The following is a 12,488-nucleotide window of genomic DNA, read 5'->3' as shown; positions in this document are numbered from 1 at the left end:
CACAGTTTCAAACAAACTGCTTGCGTTTCAGGGCAGATCTCGATCCTTCGCCGTCCAGCACCCTCAGCAACGATGTTGTCTTGTCGATGTCCTCACGAAAAATGAATGCATCTCACCACCAGAATATCGCTTAAGTATGCTTTTTGTACGTGATTGAATCGAGAGAAGGCGTGGTTTACGATGGCAATTTGGAAGGCAAACTAGAGGGGAATGAACTCTCTGAGCTCGGAACTTTCGGCGACTGAGCAATAATCGATTGCGGGCGCATACAATATTGGATACGGAAATATCCTACTGATGGGGAAGAATAATCTTCAGAAGCTATTCTGTTAATTGCGATTGATTGAAAAATCACAAAACCAAATGTATTTGGTCACAGTGTTACATGGATAGAAAACATTAAAATAAACTCTTTCACATGAATGTAATTTCAAATTCCCAGAGGAACTGGCAGATTATTTTCAGTAACGATTAGATATTTCCACATTTTCCTCGATACTGGAAGCCCACCAGTGGTTAATGCTAACTCGATAACCATCTGTTAATAGCACTTGATTGAAACATATTTGGTCACAGTGTTACATGGACAGAAAACATTCAAATAAACTCTTTCACATGAATGTATTTTTAAATTCCCAGAGGAACTGGCAGATTATTTTCCGGATCTTTCTCGATGCTGAATGGCATCCAAACGGAAAGAATTCCGCGCGTGTATGTGTGTTTGTGTGTGTAGCGGCTGCTTCGAGATCTTCCCGGGGAACCGCTTGTGGCATCACTCTCCTCCTGATGGATTCCCTTTAGGCCTAGGTGCACAAACAGGCTCTTGATGACACCGTTCATTCGCGCTTTCATGATAAACGAAGAGCTTCACCACAAAAGCGACAACATGCTCCAATCGCTGTTCAATTATAACTGAGTGGATTTCCGAGCGGCGCTCGCTTATATACCGATTGGTGATTTCAATAGCCTGTTTTGAAAGTAATTTTAAGACTATTGAAACAAGTTTTTGGATCAGAAAGTAACAAGTATACGCGTAGACATTTTATCTTTCGAATTAAGTGTTTATCATACCATTTCGTTCAGTTGTTTAGGAGCTATTAACGCTCAAAATCTCGGTCTCCGGCGTAACGCTTTCGTTTTCGAAACTTTGATTTTACACCCCGGTATAGAAATGAAAGACGTAGTCATACGTCAAAAATAATTTTATTTAGATTAGAAGATATTTTCAGCAAAACTGCTTCCAGATAGTTACGCTTACAGCAAAGATTTTGCGATGCACAATCGATTTTTGTGATGGAATTTCGCGAAGCAACCAATAGGTTAAATCATACACTCGTTTCAGCTCCGATGCATGTTTACGGAATCGCGTGGCCAAATTTTGTGATATATTTCGCCCTATTCTGCGCCTCGCTTGGAGAGTCACTCCACTCGCATGATTTTTTAAGAAACAGTAGAAGATGGTTGATCACATTTTCTCTAATATATGTTTTTAGATATGGATTCCCTGTTTTAGATAGATGAGGAGCAATATTATTATCTAGTTCAACTATCATCATTATTAAACTTCACTAGCGCATTTACTATTGTCGCTCGTTCCGAAGCTCGCTTCACTTTCATTCAGCTTGATACCTACAGGAAAACTTTTTTCTTCACCTACTGCTAAGAAAGAGCAATGATATCCGTTGTCATGCTCCTATCATGAAATATTTACTTTCTAAGTGTCGTTTTGTATTTCCGATTGGTCCTTGCGATGAAGAAATCAATAAGAGTCTATATCGGAATTTCACTCTTACTTTTCACTTTGTGATGTGATACAATGTATCAATAACCGTTTTAACAGTTGTTCAGTAATCAACATTTATTTTTACGTAATTGATTTAATTCTTACTTTTCCTCTTGGTTTATTGGTAACTATGAAGCAGTACTCACATATATAAGGTTGAAGTATCATTGAAGTATTACAGGTTGTCGTTTTATCGGAATGGTGTTGAGAGGGGACCCCTGTCTGGAAGGTCGAAAAATAATGAATTTTCGTGTTTTTTTCGGTTATTAGGAACAAAGTGGAGTGCTCGGGTATTTTAATTATAGTTTAAGGTATGTTTGAAGATGAATTTTCCATTTTATGAGAACACGAACAATGATTATTACACTGTTGACAGCTGGATACGTAGATGCTATCTGAAAATCAGTATCAGTTCTGAAGCAACGAGGTGTCGCAGAATGAATTGCAACGAATATTTTGAAACTTCAGGACAATACCTAAAGCGTTACAATTTGGAAAATTCGAAGAATTGCGAAATGGGCGGCCATTTTTGTTAAAAAATAGTTATTTTTCATGAAAAATCGCTGTTTAGAAGCTAATAAAAAATCGAAGAAATGAGATATCAAAAAACGGCTATGTAACGCTTTAGATAATTCATTTTTACATGGTGATAAAAAGTTTCAGCCGAATCGGTCGAGTAGATCCTGAGATATCGATACCACCAGTTGAAAAAACATGGTTTCGGCAAAAACGCGTTTAAAATTCGTACAGCAATACTATATTGTTTGGGGTGACATACTAAAGGGTGTGTCACATCAAATTGCATCACGGAAAAAACGCTGTAGAAATTTAATTTTTATGAATTATATCTTCAGCTTTCGCTTATAATCAGATAAGAGTGTATAGATCCCGTTGGCCATGCTTCACTGTCAATTTTTCGTAAATTTGGAAAAATGTCGTCGAACGAAAAAGAGCGTCGTGAATTAATCCTGTGCACTCATTTCGAGAATCCGGAGTTGTCACATCGGGACATCGGTAAGATGCTGGGAATCGTCCAATCCACGGTCAGCAGAGTACTAAAACGATACTTCGAGAACCTAACCATCGACCGGAAGGTGAAGAACGGCAAAAATGGATGCTCCGTCAGTGAAAAAGATCACAAGCGCGTAGTTAAGCAGTTTAGACGTGATCTGAGAAGTTCGGTCCGGGATGTCGCCAATAAGCTGAATTTGTCAAGTTCATTCGTCCAGCGGACCAAGCAGCGGGAGGGCCTGCGTACATACAAGGTTCAGAAGGCTCCTAACCGCGACGAAAGGCAAAACATGGTGGGGAAGACGCGAGCCCGGAAGCTGTACACCGAAATGCTGACGAAGCCGCATTGCCTGGTAATGGACGACGAAACCTACGTCAAAGCGGACTTTCGTCAGCTGCCGGGCCTGTTGTTCTTCTCCGCAGAGGACAAATTCAGCGTTCCGGAGGAGATTCGCAAGCAGAAACTATCCAAGTTTGCCAAAAAGTACATGGTGTGGCAAGCGATCTGCTCTTGCGGAAAGCGGAGCGCCCCCTTCGTGATGACCGGCACGGTAAACGGGCAGGTTTACCTTAAGGAGTGCCTACAGAAGCGCTTACTACCACTATTGAAGCAGCACGAGGGCCCGACCATCTTCTGGCCGGATCTCGCTTCGTGCCACTATTCAAAGGACGTGTTGGAGTGGTACGAAGCCAACGGGGTCACCTTCGTGCCAAAGGAAATGAACCCGCCCAACGCGCCGGAGCTTCGCCCAATAGAGAAATATTGGGCGATTATGAAGCAGGCCCTCCGGAAGAACCCAAAAGTTGTCAAATCGGAGGCGGACTTCAAGAGAAAATGGATTTCTGTTCAAAAAAAACTACAACCTGACGTTGTACAGAACCTTATGGACGGGGTAAAGAGGAAGGTGCGAGCATACGGGCTTGGGCTCGAAGTATGAATAAAAAGAAAATGCCAAAAGTTGTTTAATAGTTTTTATTTTACTGTCTAAAATTTTCAAAAGGATCGGTCTACTGGGCGAATTTCTACAGCGTTTTTTCCGTGATGCAATTTGATGTGACACACCCTTTATTGGCTGTAACTTTCCAACGAAATCAAATATCGAAAAATCCTATTAGGACAACATTCCTGAGGGCATAAGCTTACCAAAAATGCAAAAAACAAAAATTCGAATCTTTCGACTTTCCAGACCGGGGTTCCCCCTTAAGTGGTTTTAGCGACGCCTTCTTCGTGTTGTCGATGTTTGTAAAACGTTGGCGTTTCAATTGTTTTTGAGCCGAATGATGCATATTTAACCTCAATCGGATCATTGCAACTATACTAATAATGTCTGGAAGTTTAGATAAAAATAACGGATTTCTTTTCCTCCATCGTAATATCATGCACGTGTGTCCTAATTCAAAGTAGACGTAAAGAGTACAAAAAGTTCAACGGTCTAGCAGTGAACTTTTGTTTCATTGCAGAAGTAGAAACAAAGTTAATTAGTTATTCGTATATGAACTGATTTTCGACTATTCTGATCGACTGTTTACCGCATCATTTTTTTAAGAAAACGTGTAATTTTGCGTAACCAGTGATAAAATACACCACAACAACCCTATTGATCCTGAAACCAAAAAATATCTACAAAAACATTTGTGTTGGTGTGCATGTTTTAATAGTCACCTATTTCCCATCATATTTCAATTTATTGCAAGCGTGACTAATAGAGCAAACATTCTTGTTTCTCACATTTCAGCTCTGGTCGGGGTTAAGCTGCTTAGGAAAACCAATAGCAACAGGCGAACAACACTGCACTCCCGAATATAAGCACCAGAATATTCGGTTTCAAAGCATTCTGGAGCATCGGGCACGGTTCCAAGGAAACCGGTTGTCTGCAGAGTGGTGTGTGTTATCAGTGATTTGGGGAAGTACATAACGTCGCGCAAATGAAAAATGATCAATGAAAACCATAGCTGCAGCAGGTGTAACCTCGTCGGAATCAGTTTGGGCCGCATGTTAACGCTGTCACACCACTAAGCGCGGTGATAATAACACAGCGGATGTACTTCCCATAGGTGTGAATGCTGATAGAATAATCGAGCAGGAAGTGAATAGGGCTGTGGAATGAAATATGCGAAAAATGTGTGGTTGCTTGAAAATGTTAAACCGAGTGCATAGTTCTGGCAGCAGTGAATACATTCGTCGTGAAATTCGCAAAGTGTTACTTTGGAAGGCTAACCTTCACCGCGGGTGGTTGTGTGATAAAACGTAATAGCGAAGTAGCATGAAGTGCGAAAGAAACGTGTTCGATGCCGTTGAAGAAGCCGATGATGAAGTGTCCGAGTGTCCGAGAAAATACCACCGAGTGCAGCAGACCGGCAACGGTTGGCACGGTCACGCCAATAGCCATAAGTGTAAACTATATTATGCGCCCAGTTGTCGATGTCGATTGATGTTTGTTGCCGTTGTTGTGATCATTCTAACCAGTTTTACCGTGATGATTGGCGGCGATGTGTTCACCATTGGATATCTTACTGGATCCCAGCGAAGACCCGGGGATCGGGAGTACGCGAGGCCAGGTAGGTTGAATGCTTTTTAGTTTATCGTTGTCGATTAATTTGCGAATATGTTCATTTTTGGTAATAACTTCTGACGTGTTACGGGCCCATTTTGGTACGTGCGAGCTTTGGTTTTCAAAATCAATTCACTGTTTAGTTGTCAACGAATATTCTCAATTAGGTTTGAGACAATATGTTCGGGACTGTTTAATTAGAGCAAGCAATAAGCATGATGTAATTCACATAATCCTGTACTGCGATAATCGTTGGCGACTCAAATGATGGTTAACTAATGTATGAATATAGGTCATCAGAGTAACGATTATTTGTGCGTGTTTTCATTTGATACTTCAGATGTTGAAATCACCGAAAACGATTACACTATCGCGGATTGTAGCTAATGAGTCTACGGTGAGTCTAAACCAGGGGCTCTCAAAGTGGTTCTCAGGAGTCGACATCAACCAAAATTGATTTTGGGGGTCGACGAGGTCTAAGAATCGACCCCCATTAATTAACACAAGTTCTTGTTTGAAACTTTCAAGATACAGTATAGTTTGTGTTACGTAGAAAGTAGCAGTTCGGCTGAAAAGTTCATAAGGTTGACGTCTGGGTGGCGCCTCTTGCGAAAATCTACTTGACTATCACAAAGCACCATATTTCAATGGATACGTGTCAAAATTTGGCAGCAATCGGTCGATTGGTTCGTGAGTTACTGCATTGAGCATTGATGCATTGAAGCAACTTTTGTTATTGTGAAAAAAATCACAAATCAATGAAAACGATGGCAAAATTGCATGAATTAGGCTTTGAATTGCTTCCGCATCCACCGTATTCTCCAGATCTGGCACCCAGCGATTATTTTCTGTTCGCAGACCTGAAGTGAATGCTCGCTGGCAAGAAATTTAAGACCGATGATAAAGTGATTACCGATGCTGAGGTCTATTTTGGAAAACCCGAAAGAGTACTATAAAAATGGTATCGAAAAGTTGCAAGATCGTTATAATCGTTGTATCGCCCTCGAAGACAATTATGTTGAATAACAAAATTGAATTTTGCAAGAAAAAAATAGTTTTACTGTGATACCTTATAAACTTTTCAGCCGAACTGTTATGATTGTTGTACTTTTCAAAAACTCAACAAATAGATGAGCGCGCATAAGTTCGTATTACAATTTGGCAAGTGCATTAGGCATTTGCGTTCTGAAATTTGTTGGAACTTGAATACACTCATTTACTAATTTATTTCAAGAGATTGCATTAGCAGAAATAGAAAGCAAGTCACCAGGTTAATCTCATAACACTGATTTTGTCAAATTTGTTTTACCATTAACGTGCGATGTTTATATTTTTTTCAAAAATGAATTGCCTACTCCAGTATTTGAGAGTAATTTGTATCAACATATTTACAATTATTAATATTTATATGATTTTAAATCCATTTATTTTGTTGAAATTTGATAGGAAAATGATGTTTTCCAAACTTCCTGATTTATATGAAATCTTCCAGATTCTGGTAAAGCATCCAGATATTCAGACCGTCCTTTGTCTAGTCCAAAATTTCCGCCCTTTGCCCAGATTTTTCCATATTTAAAAAAAAATTCTTTAATCACATTTGACTTTATTGGGTTGATTTGGTGAGCTAGTTTGTGCTAGTTTTATTGAAACAGTTAAGCAATTGACACTATTTGACAGATTAAGTTGGGTTGAAATTTGTACAAACACTATTTTGTTTGCACTCTTCAATCATCAACAGTGGCAAATAATTTCAAACATTGTACATGAAAAAATAACGACTGAAATACTTAAGGTAACCTAACCATGTACCGACAGGTTCGAAAACAGCCCAAAAAATATGTTGGGTATTAAAGTTCTGCCTTATGTACTTCGTATTCCAGATGAAGTTGAGCAAACCAATAGCATATGTCATAATGTCATATTTATATGACATTTTTGTCATACATACTCAAAGTGATTAACAACATGAGCAAGCTATTTTAAAGTGAGAGTCCTACCGAATCTTCATTCGAGCATTACACGACTTTACACGGTATTGGATATTTTTTCACAGATGAGTTCATGCAAACGCTAAAAGATCTGAATAAAGTTGCGTTTGATCAATAAAATTACGAGAGCTTAGAATGTGTTGTGGTTGGAACAACGGCTGAACAACTCATTAGGGAGTACGTAAACGATGGAAAAATATCTGTTGATCGGCTCAACGAATTTAAGGCTAATGTAATGTATCAACTTCGATTTCAACTACTTGGTTATGATAAATCTAAGCATGCTGGACTAGTCCAAAGTCATCAGAAAACACCAAATCCTTCTACCGCTTATTGAAAATTTTCCTAATCTAGTTCCTAGAGAAATCATTCAGCCAATTGATGCGAAATTCAGAGAGACTATCCTTCGGATGAACCAATGTAGGCATATTTTGGGGTAAAGTTCAAGCCACAACTACCCGTGGTGGTGAAATGGCATACCCGCAATTATGAAAATTTATCCCAAAAATTTACTGAACACCGAAGAATTATACGGCACCCAATGTCCTATCTTTAGGATCAAAATTTACTGATACGTCAGAATTTCGTTCTAAAAATGCCATCAGGCGGGTAAATTGCTCTTTGTTTATCTTTTGTTTCTTAAACAAGACAAGACAAGATTCAAAATGTTAGCATAAAAGCTAAATAAATACGAAAATAAACATACTCCATTCCGCGTGACTAGCTTTCACCATCTAAAACACAAGAGACAATTATACCAGTTTTCCTCCGTGACATGACAGTATCGTGGTATTCTAATAACACCGAGTTCATCAAAGTTGTCACGACGGATGAACTCTTCTGGATTCTACACACACGGTGACAGCCGTTGTGTTGTATACAATTCGCTTCGTTTTCACCGTGAAGTGACGTTCGTGATCAGGCCCAATATCTCTAGTGCAGCGAAAAAAAATTGTTTTATATACTTACAAGAAAAAACATAAAATTAAAATTTTTCATCAAATACACCTTTTTTACTTGAAGAAACTGCATGAAATTATACAGCAGATCATAAATAGAACGCTTATAGTGAAAAATGCATGTTCAACGAATTTAAACAAATTATAACTTATAACAGGTTAGCCAACCGCAAAGTCTGTAAATTAGTAAGTATTTTGTGTGAATAAGACAAAAACAAGAAATACATTTTTTGTTTAAAATATTTGGCTATAGGGGTCTGGGGTATAACATAATTCTGGAAAAGGGGTCTGTTGCTCAAAATAGTTTGAGAACCACTGGTCTAAACAATGATGGTGTTGAACAAGATTTTTTTCCGCTACTACATTACAAAATCAATCCGTTTATTGATGTGAAAGATGATTCATTTGTTAGCTGTTTATATGATCGTTCTCATAACTTATTTGTTTATTTTGATTTACAATGATGCTACTTCCCATGAAGTGATTGGATCTCATTCACAACAATGTTCCGGCAATGAACTCCATTCATTGCTGCAGTTTTCTCGGCCGCACCGATTCTCGCCAAGTACTAATCCACCTGGTCCAACCACCTCGCTCGCTGGACCCAGCTTTTTCTTGTACCCACCGTATTCGATACGAAAACCATCTTTGCCTGTTCCTGCTCATAATGAGGGTCCCAAAATTAGATTAGGTTCCAAACCTCACACTTCGGTTCACACTAAAATTTTGCATATTCACATATATATATTGCATCAAATGGTCCGACAAAAATATTGTCAAATGATAAATACACAAGTATAATTGTTTGAAACACACATAGAAGAATAAAATAAGTCTCTCCTGTTTCCCTTCACATACGGTACTCCCAAACGTTCCAATTACAGCAAATGAACGAACAATTAACATCATTCACTCTCAAGTAAAAAGAAAAATGTATCCCCCACTTGTCTGAACGATGCGGCTAATGAATTAGTCAACTTCATTTTGCTTTGCCCAAAGTGACTGTGTCAGTGGAAGATGAATGGGAGACCGAGACACAGAATGGAGTTCTAATTTCGCACTTCCACTGTACACTTCCAACTTCCAACACACCAACGCGCGGACAATACAAACAAGCGAAACCGGAACAACAGTTCGTTTGCGAAAGTCGGCCAAGAAGTGAGTTCCGCAGAAAAAAAAAACAAACAAACCATATTCGTTCTACTCGACAGTCTCCGGTCTCTTTGAAAACAAAAACAAGAATTTAATTAGAGAAATGTACAATGGATGGGAAAAAATAAGAGTATCCTTCAATGTTTTGTGGATTATTTGAAGTAATTGAGGGAATTTTAAATATCACTGTCATATAGGGAAAACATAACTTCAAGTCATTTTGTGGCTTTTCTTGAATGGGATGAGTCAGTTATTGCCTTTGCAATGTTGAATATGCTCATATGCTTGTGCGGCCAGTCCACAAAGTGATTTTCCTCACAGCATGAATGCTATGGAACAACGCAAGAATGTATAATAAATTACGATGCGAGATAAGTGGCTCATTTTTCATTGCCTGAACGTAATTTCATGCATTGACTGACTGAACCTCCTTCGTTCATGAGTATGGCGAAATCCTCTGTCGACGCAAATGAGCAGTGAAGTTGGGGATTCTTAGTGCTTATAGGAAAGAACAGATGTTTTTCGGAAGATTAGATTCTCGAAAATTCTGAAAGATTAGAAAGTTACTTATAGACTTATATCTTATCTCAATTTGTCAATATGAGGATACATTTTAGTAACATATTCCATTGTTTGTGTATCGCACCTATTTTTGGTACAAACATGTCATTGGAACTTTCTTTGCATAATGGTGGAAATATCATTGAATACCCAAAAATTATTAAGTGTACCGGTAAGTTTCTACAATTTTACAACATCAAGTTTCCAGACATTCGTTGGAAAGCTACTGTCATTGCGCGTCTTTTCAGTATATGTCAAAAAGTTGAAGCGTAAGCAACATAGTTTTTTGCCACTTTGAATATGTCAAATTTCGTACCAACGAGAGTGTTTTTGCGGGGAGTGTTACTTAATTACTTCAATATGAAGAAAAAAGCTGCGGAAAGTCATCATATTTTGGTGGAAGTTTATGGTGACCATGCTCCAACTGAGTGAACGTGACAGACGTGGTTTACACGGTTTGAAAGTGGTAATTTTGGCTTGGAAGACGAAGAACGTTCCGGACCGCCAAAAAAGATTGAAGATGAAGAATTGGAGACTCGATCAAGATCCGTCACAAACGCAACAAGAACTCGCAGATACGCTTGGAGTAGCTCAGCAAACCATATCCGATCGTTTAAAAGCAATGGGAATGATCCGAAAGATAGGACATTGGGTGCCGTATGAATTGAAGCCACGAGAGGTCGAACGCCGTTTTTTCACGTGCGAACAACTGCTTCAACGGCATAAAAGAAAGAGTTTTTTGCAACGAATTGTTACTGGCGATGAACAGTGGGTCCATTACGACAATCCTAAACGTCAAGCAACGTATGGATACCCTGGCCATGCATTAACATCGACAGCCGCGCGGAATATTCACGGCCAGAAGGTTATGCTGTTTATTTGGTGAGACCAGCTGGGTGTGGTGTACTATGAGCTGCTAAAACCGAATGAAACCATTACGGGGAACCTCTACCGACGACAATTGATGCGTTCAAGCCGTGCACTGAAGGAAAAACGGCCACAATACGAGCAAAGACACATTAAAGTTATTTTGCAGCACAACAATGCTCGGCCGCTTGTCACAAAACCGGTCAAAACATACTTAGAAACGCTGAAATGGGTGGTCTTATCCCACCCGCCGTATTCTCCAGACATTGCTCCGTCCGATTACTACATTTTTCGAAAATTGGATCGATTCGTGGTTAGCCGACAAACCGGCCGATTATTTTCGCAAAGGGATCCGTGAATTGCCAGAAAGATGGGAAAAAGTTGTGACTAGCGATGGACTTGCGGGGCCAAATTCAACTGTCGGTGCGCTAGAGAAATAAGCGAACATCAATAATGAATTCGGGTTCGATTCGAGACTACTTTTCTGTTGAATCCGAATTAAATCAACCGACGTATAAAAATAATTCTTCAGCCAATTATACAGTGTTGCTAATGATAGTAAACCGGCAAACTTCGTCCAACCCAAAATTTGTTTTTTGTTATCAATACCTTCAAACATTCACGTTTTCTTACCAAGCGCAAGTTCATGAGTCCAATCGCAGAACTGTTTATTGATTGATCTTGACCCCGTTGAATTTACCTTTTACTAAAACAATCATTTATAACACCCTGAAATCTCCACATGCCTAATTTGGTTGCATTTGCTTGATTAATTCTCGAGTAATGCAGAAATTTGTGTTTCATTAGTATGGCAGCCCTCCCCCCCTCTTAGAGAGGGTGGTGGGGTCTCAAACTATCATGAAAACCTTTCCCGGCCCCAAAAACCCCTACATAACAATTTTCATGTCGATCGGTTCGAAAATCGAAATCGCATCGTGAAAAATGTCCAATTTCAAACGCTTACTGCTCAGTCATTTCATGATGGATTGATGAGATTTTTCCGTCAATCGATTTCGGCACTCCATAACAATTTTTTCAATTGAATAAAATTATATGTGTCATGATACTAACTATCGAACAATTGAAAAATTTGAACCTCTATTCCTACGGAAATACCCAGCTCTGGTTGGTCGAAATTGACGACACAAACGGCGTCTCATGTATTTCCAATTATTGTTCAGTTATTTCCTGATGGATTTACGAGATTTTTGCACCAATCGATCTGAGCACATCAGAACAATCCATCGCAATGAATAAAATATTATATGAAACTAAATATAAAATATTGGTCGAAATTGAAGATACAAACTTCCTCTTGTACTCACGATTATTGCTCAGTAATCGTCTGATAGATTTACGAGAGTTTTGCATCAATCATTATGGGCACTCCATATTTAACAACTAATTTCAGTGAAAATTGCAGTTATGTTATGTTGTAGTTGTCTGGCGAAATCGGCATTGCAAACGGAGACGAATAAATCGTAAGGGTGCTCATACACAAAATATTTGACACTTGCAATTCGATGATGTAGTAGTTTACATTTTTTCTAAACGAGTTTGAATGTTTGATGAACTTTTCACGAATGTATACGGAGTTTCTATGAATAGAAAGTAG

General features: G+C 38.9%; 1 protein-coding gene across 8 annotated transcripts in view; it reads left to right on the top strand.

Moving 5' to 3' along the window:
• LOC129767354 (speract receptor) overlaps positions 1-12,488 on the top strand; it is a 116,000-nt gene that overhangs the window by 65,625 nt on the left and 37,887 nt on the right. For all 8 annotated transcript variants that reach the window (XM_055768128.1, XM_055768132.1, XM_055768130.1 and 5 more), the window contains one exon: positions 4,531-5,353. In XM_055768128.1, coding sequence (XP_055624103.1) covers positions 5,059-5,353 — 295 coding nt within the window. In that variant the 5' untranslated portion in view covers positions 4,531-5,058. The remainder of the gene's footprint in view (positions 1-4,530; positions 5,354-12,488) is intronic.

Source organism: Toxorhynchites rutilus, chromosome 2, assembly GCF_029784135.1.
Source record: "Toxorhynchites rutilus septentrionalis strain SRP chromosome 2, ASM2978413v1, whole genome shotgun sequence".
Taxonomy (NCBI): Eukaryota; Metazoa; Arthropoda; class Insecta; order Diptera; family Culicidae; genus Toxorhynchites; species Toxorhynchites rutilus.
This window is presented reverse-complemented; position numbering and strand designations above follow the sequence as displayed.